The following is a 24,245-nucleotide window of genomic DNA, read 5'->3' as shown; positions in this document are numbered from 1 at the left end:
AGGAGTCTGCATTTTTATTGTGCACCCCAGGTGGTTCTGAGATTGGTGTAGAGGAGAAAGCAGGAACCTACAATCAACTGGGGTCTGAAGCCCAGCTCTACCACTTCCCAGCTGTGGGACTTTGGGCAAGTTACACAACCTCTCTGAGCTTGTTTCTATCTCCTCAAAAAATGGGGATAAAATCCCACCTACCTTGATGGCTGTTGTAAAAATTAAGAGATAACTGATGTAGGTAAAGCACCTGGCACAGTGGAGATGCTTGGCAAGATTATTCAATCCCTCTGCAATTCAGTTCTCATTTCTGTAAAGTGGACCCAAAAACAGTAACTCACCAATAACTTGTAAGTAATCTGGATGACAGGAAAGTTAAATGAGTCAATCCCTGCGACGTGCTTAGAGCAGGACTTGGCTCATATTAAGTGCTTAATTAGTATCAGTTACTGTTATTGTATTACTATTACTATTATTATTAAAATGTTTTAACTAGATCCAGTCAAATAACAATCTCCTATTTCATAGCAACAGATATTCCCTTAAGTACAAGGGCTGTCCAGTCTCTCCTAGTGCTATGACTGGGGCTGCTATTTACTCTATAATCTTAATGGTCAGCCAGCATAGCCACTGTTTCCCGCTCAGGAGTAAAGCCTTGTCTCTCTGCCATGACAGCCACTCCCAGAAACACTGCACATTTATGCAGAACGAACATCAAAACAGGTCTCTCCAGGAATGAGACAGGAAATTATTTTAATCACACCAAATAAACCTGCAAGAAAACCAGCACCTGAAAGATACTCAGGTGTCACCATGCAACCTGGTACTATGATCCCAAGCAGCAAGGGCCACCCAGGCCAGTTATTTCAGAGTAATAATATGTACCTGTGTTCGAGCACCTAGTGTGCCAGGTGCTCTGCTGGGGGATTTCCAGCCCTCACAGCATTTGAACCTTATGCATCTGTGCCTGGGGTTATCATTATTACCCCAATTTAACACAGGGAATATGAGACTCAGAGAGGTGAAGTAAACTAACCCATGGGTAGACAGTCAGTCACCAGCAGAGTAAGATTCAAACACAAGCCTCAGATCCACATGCCTTTGGACACACTAGAGGGATTTCAGAATTGATACTAACCCCCCACCACATACATACACTGAGGGTCCCCAGGATGGATAAATGCAAGCCACCATTAGGCTCTTTGGTGGCTTATAAACGTTTAAATGGAAACAAAAAAAAGTTTACTACTCACAATTCCAAAACAATATAATAATCTTCGGCATCAAAAAAGTCTTTAATCTTGATGATACAAGGCTAAAAGGGGAAAAAAGAGGAAAAGTAGTGAGAAGCTCCCCAAGAGGAAAATCCCAAGAGCAGAACTCAGGACATCCACCCAAGGGGTCAAGGAGGCCCAGACCAGGCCTCTGGTCCCCTGCCTCGGTACACTTTGAATTCCACGCACAGGGGAAGGCAGAACACAGCACAGCTGGCTCCTGAGTGAGAAAATACAAGAAACTCTCCACCCCACCAAGCTGGTAAGAGAGCAGTTCACGCTTTGTATACAAGGCTGGTGCCAAGGAAGGGAGGCCAGTCTCCTCCCAGCCTTCCTCCTCACTGACCCCCAAGCACAAGGACTCGAGGACACCTAAGGAACCTGGGAGCCTAGCAGGTAGCATGAATAAAGGGAGCAGGCCAGGTGGGGAGCCCAGCCATCCTGCCAGACAGCAGGGCTATACAGCTCCAAGCAACTGGCACCACAGGGCACCCCATGTGAAAAGATCCTCCATTTTCCAAGAGAAGAGGGAAATTCCAGTTTCATTCGAACTCTACAGCACATCTGTGAGGTGGAGGAGAGAGACACACACACACATCTTTGGCTCATAGTTTGTGACCTCTGATCAATGCTGGGTGCATTTGCTGAAGAACAACAGAGACTAGTATTGTACAGTTTAAAATGCATATTTAATAGAATGATTTTATACTTGGAAAGCACACCTATTGTTTTCATAGTACAAATGACTGACAGTAAAGCTAGTGGTCGGGGTAGAAAAATGATGTGGTGAGTATCTATTAGGGACATACACTCCCACCCAGCAGAGAAGAGGGTTGTGGTTATGTCTGAATTAAAGGGAAGGGTTTCCCTGGTGGCGCAATAGTTAAGAATCCACCTTCTCATGCAGGGGACATGGATTCAAGCCCTGGTCCGGGAAGATCCCACATGCCGTGGAGCAACTAAGCCCGTGTGCCCCAAGTGCTGAGCCTGCGCTCTAGAGCCCACGTGCCACGACTCCTGAAGCCCATGTGCCTAGAGCCCATGCTCCGCAACAAAAGAAGCCACCGCAATGAGAAGCCCGCGCACCGCAACAAAGAGTAGCCCCCACTCGCCACAACTAGAGAAAGCCCACGCGCAGCAACAAAGACCCAACGTGGCCAAAAGTAAATAAATAAATTTATAAAAAAAAAAAAAGAATTAAAGAGAAGAGAGCTGTAAGATTTTTACTTATTTATTTATTTATTTTTGGTCACAACCTACAGCATGTGGGATCTTAGTTCCCCAACCAGGGATCAAACCCGTGCCCCCTGCATTGGCAGCACAGAGTCTTAACCACTGACCGCCAGGCAAGTCCCATAAGATTTTTAGATTTTAGATTAAAAAGAATAGCAAAACCTGCCAGAGTGATCTTGCTACAAAGCAAATTTCATCACTTCCATCGCTGATTAAAATCCTCCAAGTAGGGACTTCCCTGGTGGTCCAGTGGTAAAGAATCTACCTTACAATGGCAGGGGACACAGGTTCGATCCCTGGTAGGGGAACTAAGATCCCACATACTGTGGGGCAACTAAGCCCGCACGTCCCAACTACTGAGCTCCAGCACCTCAACTAGAGAGCCTGTGTGCCGCAAACTAGAGCCCATGCGCCGGAATGAAACATCCCGCACACCTCAGTGAAGATCCCACGTGCCACAACTAAGACCTGATGCAGCCAAACATAAATTAAATAAATAAATAATAAATAAATCTTAAAGAAAAAAATCCTCCAAGTGGTATCTCCCCATGATGAACTGTTAGACAGTGGTGAATGAATGCCCCACAGCCTCCCCAGCACAATGGATCTTGGAAATACAATGCCGAGTGGAAAAGGCAAGAGTGGAAAAGGCAAGTCTCGACAGACATCAAAGAGTATGAGGTAAATTTAATTGTATGGGCAAAGTTTTTGTTGTTAAATTAATGGTGAGTTCAAAGGTGTTCACTTTATTGGTTTGCTTTATAATTTACACTTATTTTACACATGTCAAATATTATATAATTTTAAATTACTTAAAGGAAGAAAGAGAGAAGAGTGAGGAGGAGGAAAGGAAGGGAGGAAGACAAGAAAAAAAAATCCTTTAGCACCTTGCTGCCTAGAGGCTAAATTCCAACTTCTCAGCAGGGATTAGCAAGCCCTTCAAGACCCAGCCTCGTCCTGTCCCCACCCACCACCCCAGCCTCATCTCCTGCGACCTGTCCCAGAAATCCTCCTTTCCAGGCCACAAAACTCCCGGCCCACCTCAGATTCTCTCCTTGTGTCACACTTTTGCTCACACTACCCTCTAGGCCTGGTGACCCAGCCTTCTGGAACACTTGGCCTCAGGCATCAAGCCCCATCTCAAATGTCCCCCTTGGAATTGAGATCCACACTTCCTGCAGTGGCTCTAATCCGTGTTGCCCCACGAGGAAACTGACACCCACCACAAGTCTCCTTTCACTGCATGGGCTGAGTCAAGTCTTACTTACCTTTCTGAGACCAACACTCAGCAGAGCAGCTGGCACACAGGAGACACCCATATGCTGCCCAGATTAATACCATCAACATCAATAACAGACACACCACCCACTGAGCGTGAGCCCTGCCAGCCACGTTTTGGTCATGGAATAAACAGCCATGCGGTCAGGCTGAGAGCAAACCATTTCCACCTCTCCTTACCTATGATTATATCATAGTATACTTGGCTCTGCATGACCATTTGTTATTGTCACAATAATGGAAACACTGAATATGCACTGTAGTATTACATTAAGAGGAACAGAAAGGAAAGGAGAGCTGAAAGTCTCATATAACAGGAAGGCAATGAGCTATTATCATTAATAAACCAAGAGAGAGCAGTTTATGTGTATTATGTAGAAATACAGAGGTAAATTATTTAAAAATCACCCCGATGTTCACTGCAGCACTATTTACAATACCCAGGACATGGAAGCAACCTAAATGTCCACCAACAGAGGAATGGATAAAGAAGATGTGGTACATATATATACAATGGAATATTACCCAGCCATAAAAAGGAATGAAATAGTGCCATTTGCAGAGATGTGGATGGACCTAGAGACTGTCATACAGAGTGAAGAAAGTCAGAAAGAGAAAAATAAATATCGTATAATATTGCTTATATGTGAAATCTAGAGAAATGGTACAGGTGAACTTATTTGCAAAGCAGAAATAGACTCACAGATGTAGAGAACAAACTTATGGTTAGCAAGGCGGGACGGGGAGGATGGGATGAATTGGGACTGACATACATACACTATTATGTATGACATAACTAATGAGAACCTACTATAGAGCACAGGGAACTCTACTTAATGCTCTGTGGTGACCTAAACGGAAAGGAAATCTAAAAAAGAGTGGATATATATACGTATAACTGATTCACTTTGCTGCACAGCAGAAACTAACATAACATTGTAAAGCAACTATACTCCAAAAAAAATTAATTTTTAAAAAATTCTTAAAAAAAAAAAAGCTGAGGGCTTCCCTGGTGGCTCAGTGGTTGAGAGCCTGCCTGCCGATGCGGGGGACACAGGTTCGTGGCCCGGTCTGGGAGGATCCCACATGCCACGGAGCAGCTGGGTCCGTGAGCCATGGCCGCTAAGCCTGCGTGTCTGGGGCCTGTGCTCCGCAACGGGAGAGGCCATAACAGTGACAGGCCCGCGTACTGCTAAAAAAAAAAAATGCTGCAAGAGTTTTAAAATGCAGGGAGGGAGATGCATGTGATATTTTGATAAAATGAAAAGCAGAAGAAAAGACACACACATGGAAAAGGAATAGGAGATGAGAGGAAGGAATGGAAACTGCTTGGTCTGCTTGGCTTCATCACTGGCAGTGCCCTTCTGGGAATGGGTGGGGCTGGTAGCTGACAGAGCAAGAACAGGCCCCCACTAGATGGAGCCATCATGGGCTGTCTCCAGTCCCCACTATCTCCAGGGCCATGGGCTGCAGCTGTCATAGCTGAAAGTGTCTCTCAGAAACCAGAAGCCACCAACCCAGACCCTCCACTTAGGTCCTACAGGGCAAAGGGTAGGGAATTACTGATCACTGTCATTCCCCTAGTGTGTTCCCTGTGCTGAACCTTTATGAACACATCTCATTCAAGTCTCACACTGACCTTTGAGGTAAGTATCCTACTGTCTCCACTGTACAGATGAGGGAATAGAGGCTCTGCGAAGTGAAATGACATGCTCAGAGCAAGGATGGGAACCCAGGTCTGTCTTCCCACTACACTGAAGCCACATAAGAGGAGGGATGACCAAGTCCATCTGTGCTCACTGCCCGGAGCCTAGAAAACAGGCTGGCACAACAAACATTTGACAATTGATAAATCAACACCAGACTCCAAAGGCCAGGGTCTATTGGACTCTGCTAGGCTCTACTCATTGTCCCCAAACATCAAAACATACTCATGAGCCCATCTTTGTCCCCAAAGATGTCCCCAAACATCAAAATGCACTCATGAGCCCATCTTTAATTCCCAAGGGCTTTCAAGTGCCCCTGTAAATTGCCAACAAATACCTCCAAAGATCTCTTTTAGGGTTTTAAATTCCTCTCCTCTGAAGCGGACATTGGATTTGTATAAATGTTACGTTTGGAGATCTTCTGACATCAGAGAAAATTCTCTGAGGATTCTAAGTGTTTATCTTTGGGGGATGTTTGAAGCAACACCACCCCAGAAAATTAGAGGGCTCCTCTCTTTAACAAGATTCCAGATCCCATGGAAAAAGGAGGTGAATGCAGGGAAGAGGAAGAAGTTGCAAGGGCATTAGAAGAAAGTCAAGCAGGAAGGTCAGCCACTCACATTCTTATGGGTTTTCGGATCCATCACGAGTTCTAAAGGAAGCTATTGAATTACTGTGTCCCTGTGATGTTGTTCTTAGTTTCTATTTGCTGTTAGGACGGTCCGAGCAGGTCAGAGAAGGGAGAAGAAACCTTTTGTTGTTTGGAGGTTAAGAACCAGAATCAGACAATCCTTAGCTGGACAGGCTGAAGGTTTCCTTTCAAGTTTAACTCCAGTGCCTACCTAGCTCAGGACTGCATGGGGGCCCATGAATTAATGACAAAACAGAAAGAATAAAAAGGAAGATGGGATCAGTCCCACTAGTACAACTTTCTCTTCTCACATCTTTAGGTCCTTTCCATTGAGACAACGTCATCACTGCACAAAAAAGACAAGAACTATTTATACTCAATGAGGCCACAGGCACCGTTTAATCATCCAGGATGTTGTCGTACTTATTGGATACCCCTGGATTCATTTGATTTATTCCAACTGAGGTGAATGGAAATCGGCACCATCAAGAGGTATTTAGAGTTGTGAAAATTTCAGGTATAATTAAACAAAATGTATCAAATGAGCATTGTCTCCACAAACATAATCAGTTGATCAAGCACCCATAAGACATTATTTTTAGGAGACTTACTGTGTCTTTTGGTCCAGAACTAACTCAGTGGAAATATCACATAATTGTTTAATCATAAAAATCTTTATAAAGTATTGTCCTTTCACGGGGAGGGGGAAGGGTAAGCTGGGACAAAGTAAGAGAGTGGCATAGACAATATATACACTACCAAATGTAAAACAGATAGCTAGTGGGAAGCAGCCGCATAGCACAGGGAGATCAGCTCAGTGCTTTCTGACCACCTAGAGGGCTGGGATAGGGAGGGTGGGAGGGAGACGCAACAGGGAGGGGATATGGGGATATATGTATATGTATAGCTGATTCACTTTATTATACAGCAGAAACTAACAAAACATTGGAAAACAATTATACTCTAATAAAGATGTTAAAAAAAAAAAGTATTGTCCTTTCAAAATTTCAGGGTAAAGCTCTTCCCAGCTAAATGATAGCTAAACGCATGCATGCATACACACACAAACACACACGTACACACACACAATTAAGGAACCCAGGTTAATACTAGCTTTATTACACTGAAGTGCTTTGCACTCTCCCCATATTTTGACATAAATGAATTTAAGTATGGGTCATTTTTTATGGCAGTACTTACATGATTTAGTTTTTTCAAAATTTCTATTTCTGTTTCAACATTGAGTGCTGGATCCTTTGAAAAAAAATAACATTAGAGTTTATTAGTAATAATGATAACCAATATTCAGAAAATATTTACAGTTCAATTTAGCTGAGTAAAGGCTGCCTGGACTTCCCTGGTGGCGCAGTGGTTAAGAATCTGCCTGCCGGGGCTTCCCTGGTGGCGCAGTGGTTAAGAATCCACCTGCCAATGAAGGGGACACGGCTTCGAGCCCTGGTCCAGGAAGATCTCACATGCCGCGGAGCAACTAAGCCTGTGCGCCACAACTACTGAACCTGCGCCCTAGAGCCCGAGAGCCACAACTACTGAAGCCCTCATGCCTAGAGCCCGTGCTCTGCAACAAGAGAAGCCACCACAATGAGAAGCCCGCGCACCGCAACGAACATAGCCCCCACTCACCACAACTAGAGAAAGCCCGCGCACAGCAACAAAGACCCAATAGAGCCAAAAATAAAAACAAATAAATAAATAAATTTATTTAAAAAAAAAAAAAAAAGAGGGCTTCCCTGGTGGCGCAGTGGTTGAGAGTCTGCCTGCCGAGGCAGGAGACACGGGTTCGTGCCCCGGTTCAGGAAGATCCCACATGCCGCAGAGCGGCTGGGCCCGTGAACCATGGCCGCTGAGCCTGTGCGTCCGGAGCCTGTGCTCCGCAATGGGAGAGGCCACAACAGTGAGAGGCCCGTGTACCGCAAAAAAAAAAAGAATCTGCCTGCCAATGCGGGGTACATGGGTTTGAGCCCTGGTCCAGGAAGATCCCACATGCTGTGGAGCAACTAAGCCCGTGCGCCACAACTACTGAGCCTGTGCTCTAGAGCCCGTGAGCCACAACTACTGAGCCTTCACGCCACAACTACTGAAGCCCGCCTGCCTAGAGCCCATGCTCCTCAACAGGAGAAGCCACCGCAATGAGAAGCCCACGCACCACAATTAAGAGTAACCCCTGCTCGCCACAACTAGAAAAAGCCCTCGCGCAGCAACGAAGACCCAACGTAGCCAAAACTAAATTAATTAATTAATTGATTTAAAAAAAAAAAAAAGGCTGCCTGAGTTCCAAAGTCACCACTATTCATACAGAGAAACCAAGGCACAGAGGTGGATGAATTACACAACTCACCTAAAATCACCCTACAAAATGCTTGGCAAATAGTAAGCATTCAATAAGACCAGGCTCTATGCCAAGCTCTTTATTTAAATGGGTCATCTCACGTAAGCCTCATAATCCAAGTGAACTGGGTTCTAAAAGTATCCCAGTTTCACAGATGGAACAACTGAGGCTCAGAGAAAGGAAGCCACTTGCTGCAGTTCCCACAACCAGAAACAAAGTGTGTTTCCACTGTTCTCACACTGACCTGGTAAGCTCTTCTTGTCTCATCAACTGAGGAATTGGTTACATTCATAAAAATGATACAACAAACAAAAACCATAGACAAGAAGGTATTCAATTAAAATGTGTAAAGAAAACGTCAAGTCACAGTTCTAATAATAGAGCAGACCCAGGTTCCAATTTCAAGTGCAAGCTGAGATATTTACTGAGACTCTAAGGAGAGGAGGCTTCAGGGTAGCGAAGTTGCTCTCCGTTACAATTCCAAAAGGATGACTCGAGTTACTCAACCTCACGGGCTACACCCTCCACAAGCAAAGAGGATATAGAATTACATATTTATGTAAAATGGACTTCAGCGAAGAAACCCAGATGTTTAATTTTAAAAACCTGCCTCTTCCTGTAAGCCGGTAAACTTATTACCAAATCCGGGTGTACTCTGATGATGGAGAGGTCTAAAGAGTCCGATAGGATTTGAAAGATGAAATTAAGAAGTAAAGTTGTGCTCCAAGTCATTAAGAATCTGGTAGGTTATTTTCTTCCCCCCAAAATGGGAAACAAATCCAGAATCACAGGGGAAAGATCTATAACAACGTGAACACTGAAAGGAAATTCCTCTTGCTGTGTGAGAATGGCATTGTCTAGGGAGAAAAAAAAGAAGAAATTGATCTTTAAAGAATGGTAGAGTATAATAGCCAGAAACAGCTGGCCACAAAGGAAAACGTGATTAGAGGCTATGTTTTACATTACTTTGTTGGGTCATGTGTTGAAAGACAAATACACTTGGCCACTTCAGCAACGCATAAGCGTGTATTACAGAAAATGTAATAAAATGAATGGTTACCATATAAAGAGACTTAAAATAATTTAATTAAGATTTTAAAAAATCTATAAACATGAAGGTATTCATTGCCACGTTATCAGGAAGAGCAAAGAATTAGAAATTACCTAAATGACCTAATTTATCTAAATGATCAACCAGAGAAATGGTTGAATAAATTATGATAAAATTGGTGAAACAGAGACTCGATCATCAAAAAGGATATATTAGGGAAAAGTATATATATTAATGTTTATGTGAAAAAGCAAAATTGTATACACAATATGATCTCAACCATCTAGAAATAGAAATTCATAGGAACAAAGACTAGAAGGAAGGAGAAAACTGAAAACAGCTGTGGGGTTACAGTGGTGGGGATATGGCTGGATTTTTTTTTTTTTTTCCTAATTTCCTTTCATTTATTGTAAAAACAGTCTTGTAACAACTTGGAAGGGGAAAAAAAAGCAAAAACAAGTTCCTGCTATGTGTATTATAATGTATAACCAAATATTTTTGGAACCAAATTATCTATAAGTAAGTGTTTAGATTAGTTGAATATACTCAAAAATTTTCAATGTTCTTTGATAAAAATTCTGAGCAATAAATCCTTCCTGACATTGAAAATCACCACTCTAAAATTATTTGGGGAAGGTAAGACGTGTTAAGAATGACCAAACAGCCACAAACAAGGGTACTTACTGCCTCTCTCTCAGAGCCAATAGCAAACTTCCTTTTGCTGATGATCTTTACGGCTACTTTCTTACACGTCTTCCTCTCGAAAGCTAGCTTCACCTCACCACAGGCGCCACTACAGGGAAAAACACAGCAAGTGACGTGACTGTCAAAATGTTTTTAATCCTGAGACCCACCACTCCTGAACTGGCCTCAACCATTTCGAGTTAAAGACAGCTCATCGTCTCTGTTTTCAGAAACCTCACCAGTGTAAAATGTCAAAGGCATAAGTGAATAGGGACCATCCAGCAACACTGAGTCAGCTCCAAATGCCACTTTTTGAGCTGAGTCATATAGACTTAGGTCTTGCTGTCACCCCAGACTTTGAAACTCTCAGAAAGACACTAAGAACAAATCAGAGAGAAATGATTTATCCCAGGGGCCAGAGAAAGACCAAATACAACCAAGTCCAAGTTAAAAATGAGTGCCTGAAACAAGTAATAGTAAACAGCAACTGCAAATGAATTACTTTCACTGATCCATTTCTCTTCTTTCTTATCCTCTGTCTTCAAAGGAAGTGCGTAAGCAGTTGATGCCATGAATTGCACCCAAAATAAAACCACAATACATAAGAAACCAAAAGTGCACCATGAATCTGCTTGCAGCAAGCTCCTGAAGATTTGCAATTAATTGGGATGCTAAAATGGAGGAGGACTGCTACCCAGGATGACACCCAGTACAGTTAATCAAGCATCAGTCACCCATTACCTGCCGCAAGTAGACTTTTCTAACCACTGTGGGTTGGGGGATGGGGTGAGGGGGTGGCCGAGACATCTTTTTTACTATGTATTGTGTATATACATAACAAAATTTGCCACTGTGATCATTCTTTTTTGTCAATCCTATTAACATGAACAAAAATCGCATTTTATTTTTTTTGTTTTTGTTTTGTGGGGTTTTTTTTTTTGCTTTATCTTAAAGATTCTTTTTTTTTTTATTGGTGTATAGTTGCTTTACATGCCATTATAATCATTTTAAAGTGTACAATTCAGTGGCATTAAGTACATCCACAATGTTGTGCAGCCACCACCTCTATCCAGTTCTGGAAATTTTTCATCAGCACAAATGGAAACCCCAAACCCATTAAGTGTTCACTCTCCTTTTTCCCTGCCCCCAGCCCCTGGCAACCTCTAATCTGCTTTCTCTCTCTATGGATTTGCCTGCTCAGAATATCTCGCATCAGTGGAATCATACACTATGTGGTCTTTTGTGTCTGACTTCTTTCACTTGGAATGTTTTGAAGGTTCACCCATGCTGTAGCATGTATCAGTATTCCATTCCTTTTTATAGCTAAATAATAGCCCATTTTATGGATATATCACATTTTGTGTATCCATTCTTTTGTTGATGGACACTTAGGTTGTTCCCACCTTTTCGCTACTGTGAATAGAGCTGCAGTGAACTGTCCATGCACAAGTTTTTGTTGAACATCTGTTTTCAATCTGGGGGGTATATACCTAACAAGGGGAAATACTGCGTCATATGGTAATTGTTTAAATTTTTGAGAAAACATCAAACTATTTCCCACAGTGGCTGCACCATTTTACATTCCCAACAGCAGTGCATAAGGGTGCCAATTTCTCCGTATCCTCACAAACACATGTCACTTTCCATCTCTTTATTATGGCCATCCTAATGGGTGTGAAGCAGAAGCAGCATCTCATTGTGGTTTTGATTTGCACTTCCCTAATGACTAATGATGCTGAGTATCTTCTCAAGTGGTTTTTGGCCATTTCTGTATCTTCTTTGGAGAAATGTCCTTTGCCCATTTTTAAATTGGGTTACCTTTTTGTTGTTGAGTTGTAAAAGTTCTTTATTCTAAATACTAGATTCTTATCAGATATATCATTTGCTGTATTTTCTCTCATTTTATGGCTTGCGTTTCACTCTCTTGATAGTGTCTTTTGAGGCAAAAGTTTTAAAATTTGACGAAGTCTAATTTTTCTATTTTTTTCTTTCGTTGCTTGCGCTTTCGGTGCCGTTTAAGAAACCACTGCTGGGACGTCCCTGGTGGTGCAGTGGTTAAGAATCCGCCTGCCAATGCAGGGGACATGGTTTGGAGCCCTGGCCTGGGAAGATCCCACATGCTGCAGAGCAACTAAGCCCATGCGCCACAACTACTGAGCCTGCGTTCTAGAGCCCGTGAGCCACAACTACTGAGCCCACATGCCACAACTACTGAAGCCCTCACACCTAGAGCCCGTGCTCCTCAATAAGAGAAGCCACCTCAATGAGAAGCCCACACACCGCAATGAAGAGCAGCACCCCCTTGCCGCAACTAGAGAAAGCCTGTGTGCAGCAACAAAGACCCAACGCAGACAAAGATAAGATAAAATTAAAAAAAAAAAAAAAAAGAAATGCAGTAAATGTTTCTTTATGGAAGGTAATGAAAATGTTCTAAAATTGATTGTGGTAAAGGCTTCACAGCTCTGTGAATATACTAAAAACCACTGAACTGTATATTTTTTAATGGGTGAATTGTATGGTATGCAAGTTATATCTCAATAAAACTGCTTTTAAAAAGTTATCACCAATAAAATCTATAAAGAAAAACTACTCAACTGATCATTATAAGTCAATAACATATCTATCACAAATAAGTACCCTACAAATGTTATGAATACATAATGAATGCCATAAAACCAGGAACAAAAAACTAACCAATGACAAAAGTTTAGAAAGAAATTAAGTGCAAGTTCCATAAGAAAAAAAAAATTACCTTCCAAGAGTTTTGGACATGATGTATTCGTCTCTTAATTCCTTGGGATAAACTGACTGATCATCTACAGTCAGATCAAAAAATACAAAAACTAAGGAAAAAATGGCAGAAATAGGTCTCATTAATCCATTTGATAAAGAAAAGATAAATGGTCCTATAACAGTAAACATATGGAATATAAGACAATCGTTCTTAATTCCATTTAACATCTAACACCAAAGAAATCATTTAGCTAGGCTAATGCATGTCGTGAAACCCTTGAAAAATGATGACAGACAAGCTTCATTCCACAATGGAAACACACAGCATCATTCTCACTATAATGCAGGAAACTCATACATAAATGCTATTCTTATTCTTTGACCTCAGAACAGTTATCAATTGCTCAGGCCCAGAAGCAAAAGGCAATTAGTTTGAATCTAGAAAATATGTTCTAGGCAAGTAAATATCCCAAAAGAATCAAGCCAGAGGTCACATACTAGTATTATCTTCTCTCAACCATTGCTACCTTTACCTAGCTGGTATTTTATAGTGCAAGCCACCTTGAACTTACTTGTAAAATTAACTAAATAACATTTTCCAAAAAAATCCCCTTTATTTCTTCATTATTCGGCCTGTAACTCAGAAAAAGAAAACCAAAAAACTGCTCATTTCATAATTTAACCGTCCATTGGGCCAAACCTGCAATCAGTTATCAAACATTCCAGTTCTACAAAGTGGTAAATTTTCTACTGCCTATAATATCTGGAAAGAGTGAAATTTGTTAAGACCCTTGAGTTTCTCAGATTTCAGGTGATGGGTCTTGACCTCCCTGGAGTAACCTAGAGATCCAGTCTCTGGCATTTAAATCTGAACCAGCTCAGCATGCTTCAATCCAGGCTGGTCCCCAAAGGCAGACAGCTGCCTAATGAATGAGACCTGCTGGCTACCTAGGATACAACCGTTCCTCCCTGCTTATTGATACTGATGAACCCAGATGTTACAGTGATACTTGAGAATCAGGGAATTTGAGGGGCTCTGGAGATGTATTTTCCCAAGTGTCGAGGTCTACTTCAGGGGCTGTAAACTCAGTTGCCTACACAAGCCAGGAAGGTCATACACACAGGTAAGGCTGGAGTGAGTGTAAGATATGGAGCAGTGGAGACTTGAACAAGAAAACATCATCCATCTAAAGGAGGAAGTCTCTACTTAGCACCTGCAAATCCTCAAATTAGGGATAATATGTTCAAGTATGGCCAGATATTCCATCTTCTCAAAGAAAACTGGATTTTCATATTAAAGCACAAAACATCAGCAAAGGCCTAAAAGAATGTCAATAGGCTGAATCAGTCTGCAGAGTACCAGTTTTGTTTTGTTTTGTTTTGTTTTTGTGGTACACAGGCCTCTCACTGTTGTGGCCTCTCCCATTGTGGAGCACAGGCTCCGGACACGCAGGCTCAGCGGCCATGGCTCACGGGCCCAGCCGCTCCACGACATGTGGGATCTTCCCGGACCGGGGCACGAACCCATGTCCCCTGCATCGGCAGGCGGACTCTCAACCACTGCGCCACCAGGGAAGCCCCAGAGTACCAGTTTGATCGATTTCCATCACGGCCAGCTTCAGATCACATAACACTTTTGTTCAAATAAGAAAAGGTGCCCTTCAGATAGAACAATTAGAAAAAGATGGCACACCACTTGTCAAGTAGAGGACAGGCCACATTTCAGCAACCAGTTGCCCACCTCAACCAGGTGCTCACAAACAGCAAAAGCCTGTGCAGCTGTCCTGACTATAATTATCAGACAGGAAATAAAAGTTAGAAAACAGGAGAAACTAAGGCAATTATAAAATGTACTACAGGATGTCCAGAATAGCCATAATTCTGAGATGCCAGTCTGAAGACTGGTTGCATGAGAATCACCTGGGCAGGATTTTTTAAATCCCTGGAACTAGTGGATCAGGATTTATGGGACAGTGCATCTGGGAATCTATATTTTTAAGGTGTTATCCACACAAACACATACCATTCCAAGCCGCTCAACTCTCAGATAGTTTTGGGAAGTTGTGAGTTTTTTTTCAAATTAAAGAAACGAGAGTATTCCTCGTGTCCAAGGTTTCAAAATCACTGTGAGCTATATTTAATTCTGTAGGTTGTTTTTATTCACACCAAATGACAACTGTTCATTTTAGATGTGATATTCATGAAGTTTTAGGAATAAATGCTTATAAAATACTACCCGATAATGATGATAAACATCTCCACTTTCAAAGGATAACCACGTCATATTTAAGAAGGTGGAAGGTCTAAATTGAGATTGTTACAGAAAAACCCATAGCCTAATGCCGGGTTATATATAATAGTTCAATAAATATATGCAGAAATTAATGACCGAAAGGAATAAAGAAAGGGAAGAATAAGGAAGGAAGAGAAAAAGAGGGGGAAGGGATGAACTAATGGCCTAAAATAACAACTCATAGATAGCTAAGACAGATGTGATAAAAGTGAATCAATTAATGAATGATAACTAAGCAAAATGATAATTTAAAGCATATGGCTTTAAATAAAACTAATCAAACCAATTAAACCTTAGAAAATCTGTCTTGATAGAACTTTTGATTGTTAAAAAATGCAACTAGGGGGCTTCCCTGGTGGCACAGTGGTTGAGGGTCCGCCTGCCGATGCAGGGGACACGGGTTTATGCCCCAGTCCGGGAAGATCCCACATGCCGTGGAGTGACTGGGCCCGTGAGCCATGGCTGCTGAGCCTGCGCGTCCAGAGCCTGCACATCTGGAGACTGTGCTCCGCAACGGGAGAGGCCACAGCAGTGAGAAGCCCGTGTATTGGAAAAAAAAAAAAAATGCAACTAGGATTGAGGTGAATCTTGAATACTAACCTACTTACTTTATGTACCTAACCATACTCTGAAAAGGACACAATGTCATTTTTCCTTTTATACAGGAAGAAAAAATTCCAGTAACCAGAAGACAATAATATTACCTTTATTACTCCATACTGAAAGTGCAATTTCAGAATTGTTATTCAAAGGAAGGCGTCTTCCTTTCCCTACAAGATCTTTATTTACAAAGGTTCCATTCCCACTGTGATCTTCTATGTAGGCGATGTAAGAGTTTTTAGGACCCATTTCCTAAAACAGAAAACATTTTATTTCAAAGTTTTACTGGTGGAGTGTTTCAGTGGGGAGACAACTAAGAGTGATGTCTAGATGACCAGTTCTCCCAAATGTATGGATATTTGCCACCTACTCTGAAGATCCGAAAGTGCTTCTTGCTGTAAGTCCGGTATTTATCAGTTCTTTTCAGCAGGGGTTCATCAAAGCAGTATTCACAGTTTCTATCTCTCCCAAACCAGTAGCTGTCGTTAACACACTCTGTAACACAAAAGCACACCCCAGAGGGCTGTTAAATTTCATGTATCAAACACCTTTAAAAACTGTTCATAGGGGCTTCCCTGGTGGCACAGTGGTTGGGAGTCCGCCTGCCGATGCAGGAGACACGGGTTCGTGCCCCGGTCCGGGAACATCCCACATGCCGTGGAGCGGCTGGGCCCGTGAGCCATGGCCGCTGAGCCTGCGCATCCATAGCCTGTGCTCCTCAACGGGAGAGGCCACAGCAGTGAGAGGCCCGCGTACCGCAAAAAAAAAAAAAAAAAAAAACTGTTCATAAAATCTGCTTGTAGGAAAATAGCCTAAGAAGGCAATCAAAATTATAGATTTGTCCATCTAGATTTTATAAGATTCAAAATCAGTGGGGAGAAAAAAACCAAATATTTCCAACGAGTTTAACAAATTATGGTTTATACATAGCCATGAAATGTAAGCAGTCATTAAAATTCTCAAATAATTTTTAATGACTTGGAAAAATACTTATGATATAATAATAACTTCCTACTTATTACTCTCCTGAGGCTTCCCATCATACTTAGTATGAAATCTACACTCCACATGGCAGGCTAGATGCTCAGGATCTGGCCCCTGCCCCCCTCCCAACTTCACCTTGTACCTCTCCCCTTGATCACTACACTCAGCTCCACTGGCCTCCTTCCACTGCCCCAAATATGCTGGGTTCAACCTCCCTTGTGGCCTTTGAGTTCTTCATTCCCAGTGATTTGAATGGCCATCTTGCCTTTTGTGTCTGCAAATTATCATCTTCCACTCAGCTTTCTGTATAAGCACACTCCCAGCTCACCACCCACTCACCATAATCACAAGAGCCTGTTCTGCTTCCCTCTATAACTGAAAATTATCTTGATTATTTGTATATTGTCTCCTGGCATCCCCCTATTAGAACAAATTCCAGGAGGGCAGCCTTGAGTCTCTTGTTTACGAATACAGCTCCAGCACCTAGGACAATGCATATGGTAGGCAAGCAAAATGTTCACGGAAAGACAGACTAGGGAAAATATTACCGACTCATGCCACAATCAAAGGACTATTTCCCTAATATCTGTAAAGTTGATGGAAACAAACCAAATGTCCTACAATGGATGAATGGATAAACAAATTGTGATATCACAAATTGTGATATTTACATACAATGGACTATTTTTCACCCATAAAAAGGAATAAAGCTAAAACTCATACATCTACAACATGGACGAACCTTGAAAACATTATGCTAAGTGAAAGAAGCCAGACACAAAATGCCACAGACTCTATGACTGTATTTATATGAAATATCCAGAATAGTTAAATCCATAGATATGAAATGCAGATTGGTGGTTGCCAGGGGCAGAGGAGGAAGGGATGGGGAGTAACTGCTTAATGGATATAGGGTTTCATTTTGGAGTAAAGGAAATATTTCAGAACTGGACAGAAGTGGTGGTTGCACAATGTTGTGAATGTACTAAAGGTCACTGAACTGTTCACATTAAAATCGTTAATTTTAGGGACTTCCCTGGTGGTGCAATGGTTAGGAATCTGCCCGCCAATGCAGGGGACATGGGTTCGATCCCTGGTCTGGGAAGATCCCACATGCCATGGAGCAACCAAGCCCATGCACCATAACTACTGAGCCTGTGCTCTAGAGCCCACAAGCCACAACTACTGAGCCTGCGTGTCACAACTACTGAAGCCTGCGCGCCTAGAGCCTGTGCTCTGCAACAAGAGACGCCACTGCAATGAGAAGCCCGCGCACCGCAGCAAAAAGTAGCCCCCACTCGTCGCAACTAGAGAAAGCCCACACACAGCAACAAAGACCCAATGCAGCCATAAATAAATAAATAAATAAGTTTTTTAAATGGTTAATTTTATGTTATGTGAATTTCACCTCAATTCCTTAGTTATATGTGCACACACCCATTGGTCCAGAAATCCCACTTCTAGGAATTTATCCTACAGACAGAATCATATGTATTACGAAAGGACATAAGGACATATGTACAAGGTTATTCACTATAGCATTATTCCTTTTTTTTTATAAATTTATTTATCTATTTATTTATTTTTGGCTGCATTGGGTCTTCATTGCTGCGAACGGGCTTTCTCTAGATGCGGTGAGCGGGGGGCTACTCTTCGTTGCGGTGTGTGGGCTTCCCATTGTGGTGGCTTCTCTTGTTGTGGAGTATGGGCTCTAGGCGTGCGGGCTTCAGTAGTTGTGGCTCCTGGGCTCTAGAGCACAGGCTTAGTTGCTCCGCAGCATGTGGGATCTTCCCGGACCAGGGATTGAACCCATGTCCCCTGCATTGGCAGGCAGATTCTTAACCACTGTGCCACCAGGGGAGACCTATAGCATTACTCTTATAGCAACAACTTTAATGTCCATTAGTAAAGGGCTAGTTCAATAAATTTATATATCTACAAAAGAAATGGGGATCTTTACATTCCGATAGAAGAATGTCTAAGATACATTGTTAAACATAAACAACAGGTTACAACCAGTGTGTTGTAAATTACAGTTGGTATAAATAATAAAGGGGGGAAAAAGAACACATAGATACTTAGTTGCTTATATGTGCACCAAATATTTCTGGAAGGCTACATAAGAAATCAGCAATCCTGGGAGGTAGTTGGGGGAAAGACAGAAATTGGATGAAGGCCTTGCACCTGTTTTCAATTTTGCACCTAATGCAAATATAACCTCTTCAAAAAGTTAAATTAATCGCTTAAAGAGTTTGCAGTCTGGTTGGGAGACAAACAGGGAAGCAACAACAATACAGCAAGTAGACTCTCGAGGGAAAGCACAGATGCAAGGCTGTGGCAACTCTGCCTGGGACTATCAAAAAGGCTTCATGAGGCAAGACAGGAAGGATAGATTGAACAGCCCTTTGGAAGGCAACGTGGCAGTACCCATTACAAGGTAAAGCCATGCCCATTCTATGATCCAGCAACTCAACACAGGCTCTACCCTAGAGAGACATTTGTCCAAATGACCAAGGAGACAAGGACATTCATTGCAGTCTTGCTTGCAGGAATAAACACTGGCAACAACCTAAGCATCTATTAACAGGGAAAGGTATAAATGAACCATGGTATTTCTACTAGAAACCAGGAGCTTCTGGGACAGTTGAGAAGGAAAGGCATGGAGATTTTATCAGGACACCAACAGTCCAGGGAGGATGGACAGAGAGTGGAAGGGGAGGCTGCCCATGGAAGAGCCTGCTCTGACCTTGGCTCATTAGAGGAGCCCTCAGGAAAGATGTGTGGAGGAGGGCAGGGACAGCAAGGCAGGAGGCAAAGGGACCAAAACTCTCAGTGAGGCAATTAGGAGTAAGAACCCCAGGAAGATGGGCCCCTTCTCCTAGTAGTGAAGAATGGGGCACAGTTGAGATGGTGACAGGAGAGAGGAACATCACAAACAAGACAAGGATGTCTGCTCTTAAAACTTCTATTCTGGGGCTTCCCTGGTGGCGCAGTGATTGAGAGTCCGCCTGCCGATGCAGGGGACACGGGTTCGTGCCCCAGTCTGGGAAGATCCCACATGCCACGGAGCGGCTGGGCCCGTGAGCCATGGCCGCTGAGCCTGCGCGTCCGGAGCCTGTGCTCCGCAACAGGAGAGGCCACAACAGTGAGAGGCCCGCATACCACAAAAAAAAAAACACAACACTTCTATTCCATGTAAGAGATTCAAGCCAGGACAGTTAACAGAGGGAGGGAGAGGGAGATGAAAAGCCAAGGCATCCATATTGGAAAGGAAGAAGCAGATCTATCTAATCCTATTCACAAACGACATAATCTTATATGTAGAAAATCCTAAGGAACCCACTAAAAAAGATTAGCCCAAATAAACAAGTTCAGCAACATTACAGGATACAAGATCAATATTCAAAAACCACTTGTATTTCTACACACTAGCAATGGACAACCTAAAATGAAATTAAGAAAATAATTCCATTTACAATAGCATAAAAAGAATAAAATACTTGGGAATAAATTTAACAAAAGAAGAGCGAATCTTATACTCTAAAAGCTACAAAACATTGTTGGAAAAAATTTGAAAGACCTATGTAAATGTGCATGGATTGGAAGACTTAATGTTGTTAAGATGGCAAAACTCCCATACTATACACAATTCCTATCAAAATCCCAGCTGCCTTCTTTGCAGAAATTAACAAGCTCATACTAAAATTCCTATAAAAAAGCAAGGACCCGGAATAGCAAAACAATCTTGAAAATGAAGTACAAAGGGCTTACTTACATTTTGCAGTTTCAAAACTTACTACAGGACTTCCCTGGTGGCACAGTGGTCAAGAATCCACCTGCCAATGCAGTGGACACAGGTTCAAGCCCTGATCCAGGAAGATCCCACATGCTGTGAAGCACTAAGCCCATGTGCCACAACTACTGAGCCTGCACTCTAGAGCCCATGAGCCACAACTACTGAGCCCGTGTGCCACAGTTACTGAAGCCCACGTGCCTAGAGCCTGTGCTCCGCAACAAGAGAAGCTACCACAATGAGAAGCACGCGATGAAGAGTAGCAATGAAGAGTAGTCCCCACTCACTGCAACTAGAGAAAGCCCACGCACAGCAACAAAGACCCAATGCAGCCAAAAATAAATAAATAAATAAAAATTTAAAAACTTACTACAAAGCTATCATAATCAAGACAGTGTGGGGGCTTCCCTGATGGCGCGGTGGTTGAGAATCTGCCTGCTAATGCAGGGGACACGGGTTTGAGCCCTGGTGTGGGAGGATCCCACATGCTGCGGAGCAACTAGGCCCGTGAGCCACAACTACTGAGCCTGCGCGTCTGGAGCTTGTGCTCCGCAACAAGAGAGGCTGCGAGAGTGAGAGGCCTGCGCACCGCAATGAAGAGTGGACCCCGCTTGCCACAACTAGAGAAAGCCCTTGCATAGAAACGAAGACCCAACACAGCAAAAATAAATTAATTAATTAATAAACTCCTACCCTCAACATCTAAAAAAAAAAAAAGATTAAAAAAAAAAGACAGTGTGGTACTAGTGAAAGGTTAGGCATACAGATCAATGGAAAAAAATTAAGAGACAGAAAATAAATCACATTTACAGTCAACTGATTTTCAACAAGGTGCCAACACAATTCATTGGGGAAAAAATAGTCTTTTCAAATGGTGCTAGGACAAGTGGATATCTACATGTAAAATAATCTAGTTGGAACTTACCTCACACCATATGCAAAAAGCAACTAAAAGAGAATCAAAGATTAATTGCAGGAACTAAAACTATAAGAAGAAAAAATGGTGATAAGGCTTTGTAACCTTGGGTTAAGCAATTCTGTCTAGATATGACCCCAAAGCACAAGAAACGAAAGAGAAAATATAAAAATTGGACATAATTAAAATTTAAAATGTGTGTGAATCAAAGAACATCATTAAGAAAGTGAAAAGAAGTGAATGGGGGAAAATATTTGCAAAACACATATCTAGTAAGGGATTTATATCTACCATATAAAAAAGGACACTTACAACTCAATAATAAGACAAACAATCCAATTTTAAAATGAGCAAAGATGGGGATATATGTTTATGTATAGCTGATTCACTTTGTTATAAAGCAGAAACTAACACACCACTGTAAAGCAATTGTACTCCAATGAAGATTTTTAAAGAAGTAAAATAAAAATGAGCAAAGGATATGAATAGACATTTCTCCAAATACATAAAAATGACCAATAAGCACATGAAAAGATGTTTAACATCATTAGAGCCATCAGGGAAATGTAAAACAAAATCACAATGAGATACCACTTCACACCTACTACGATGATGAAACTCAAAAGACAGATATTAAGTGGTGATGAAATGTGGAGAAATTAGAACCCTCATACATTAGTAGTGGGAATATGGAATAGTGCAGCTGCTGTGGAAAACAGTTTGGTGGTTTCTTAAAAACTTAAACATGTTATCCAGCAATTCCACTCCTAGGCACTAAATACCCCCCAAAAAATTGAAAACAGAGACTCAAACAGATACTTGTCACAAATATTCATAGCTGCATTTTTCAAAATGGCCAAAAGGTCCAAATGTCCATCAACAGAAAGGATAAAGAAAATGTGATATATTTATACAATATTATTATTCAGATATATTATTCAGACATAAAAAGAAACAAAGTTCTGATACATGATACAACATGAATGAACTTTGAAAATATTATGCTACATGAAAGAAGCCAGATACAAAAGGACAAATATTATGATTTCACTTAAACAAAATATCTAGAATAGGTAAATTCAAAGACAGAGAAAATAGGTTAGAAATTACCAAAAGAACTCAATGGGGAAAGGATAATCTCTTCAATAAATGGTACTGGGAAAACTGAATAACCACATGCAGAAGAATGAAATTGGACCCCTATCTTACACCACTCACAAAAATTAATTTGAAATCGATTAAGGACTTAAACAGAAGAAGTGAAACCGTAAAACTAGAAGAAAGCAAATGGTAATTATGTGATGTGAAGGAGGTGTTAGCTAAGGCTATGGTGGAGATCATTTTGCAATATATAAGTGTATCAAACTGTATACCTTAAACTTACACAATGTTATATATGTCACTTATATATGTCTCAATAAAGCTAGGGGGGAAAAGAAATTACCAGAGGAAAAAATTTTGGAAATAGATAATGGTGATGGTTGCACAACATTGTGAAAGTACTAATGCCAATGGACTGCATACTTAATGGTTAAAATGACAAAATTTTATGTTATATATATTTTATCACAATGAAAAAAAGTAAACATTAAAAAATACTAAGGAATAAAGTTTTTAAAGTGCAAGACTTGTACCCTGAAAACTACAAAACACTGTTGAAAGAAATTAAAGAAGACCTAAATAAATGAAAGCTACCCCATGTTCACAGATTGGAAGACTTAATACAGTTAAGATGGGAATATTACCCATATTGATCTACAGATTTAATTCCAGCTGCCTTCTTTGCAGGAAGTGACAAGCTTATCTTAAAATTCCTATGGAAAAGTAAAGAACCATAGTAGTCAAAATAATCTTGAAAAAGAACAAATCAGGACTCACTCTGGATTTCAAAATTTACTACAAAGCTACAGTAATCAAGATTTTGTGGTACTAGCATAAGGACAGACACATAGATCCATGGAACAGAACTGAAAATCCAGAATTAAACCCCACATTTATGGTCAAATGATCTTTAATGAGGGTGTCAAGACCATTCAAGGGGGAAAGAGTAGTCTCTTCAAGAAATAGTGCTCGGGGGGCTTCCCTGGTGGCACAATGGTTAAGAATCCACCTGCCAATGCAGGGGACACGGGTTCGAACCCTAGCCCGGGAAGATCCCATATGCCGCGGAGCAGCTAAGCCCGTGCACCACAACTACTGAGCCTGCGCTCTACAGCCTGCGAGCCACAACTACTGAGCCCGCACTCTAGAGCCCACGTGCTACAACTACTGAAGCCCTCATGCCTAGAGCCCATGCTCCACAACAAGCGAAGCCACGGTGATGAGAAGCCCATGCACCACAACGAGGAGTAGCCACCACTCACCACAACTAGAGAAAGCCCACGTGCAGCAACAAAGACCCAACACAGCCAAAAATAAATAAATTTATAAAAAAGAAAAAAGAAAGAAATAGTGCTCGGACAACTGTACATTCCCATGCCAAAGGATGAATTTGGACAATACCTCATATCATGTACAAAAATCAACTCAAAAGGGATAAGAGCTAAAACTGTAAATTATTTAGAAGAAAAGATAGGTGTGAATCAATAACAAATAATAACAATAAAATATTATAGCTTCTCTTTATTGAGCAATTACTTTATGCTGGTCTCCCTAACAAGCTCTTTGTGTATGTAATCTTAAGTTTAAAGGAGATACACCCAACTTCACCCTAACTCACCATTTCTGTGTC

General features: G+C 41.6%; 1 protein-coding gene across 3 annotated transcripts in view; it reads right to left on the bottom strand.

Annotated features, from left to right (window-relative positions):
• Positions 1-24,245, bottom strand: part of CHEK2 (checkpoint kinase 2) — a 39,734-nt gene that overhangs the window by 12,071 nt on the left and 3,418 nt on the right. For all 3 annotated transcript variants that reach the window (XM_079942487.1, XM_079942489.1, XM_079942488.1), the window contains 6 exons: positions 16,192-16,316; positions 15,926-16,073; positions 12,948-13,038; positions 10,196-10,304; positions 7,314-7,367; positions 1,245-1,306 (listed from right to left, as the gene is read on the bottom strand). In XM_079942487.1, coding sequence (XP_079798613.1) covers positions 1,245-1,306; positions 7,314-7,367; positions 10,196-10,304; positions 12,948-13,038; positions 15,926-16,073; positions 16,192-16,316 — 589 coding nt within the window. The remainder of the gene's footprint in view (positions 1-1,244; positions 1,307-7,313; positions 7,368-10,195; positions 10,305-12,947; positions 13,039-15,925; positions 16,074-16,191; positions 16,317-24,245) is intronic.

Source organism: Stenella coeruleoalba (genome assembly GCF_951394435.1).
Source record: "Stenella coeruleoalba genome assembly, chromosome: 14".
Classification (NCBI taxonomy): domain Eukaryota; kingdom Metazoa; phylum Chordata; class Mammalia; order Artiodactyla; family Delphinidae; genus Stenella; species Stenella coeruleoalba.
This window is presented reverse-complemented; position numbering and strand designations above follow the sequence as displayed.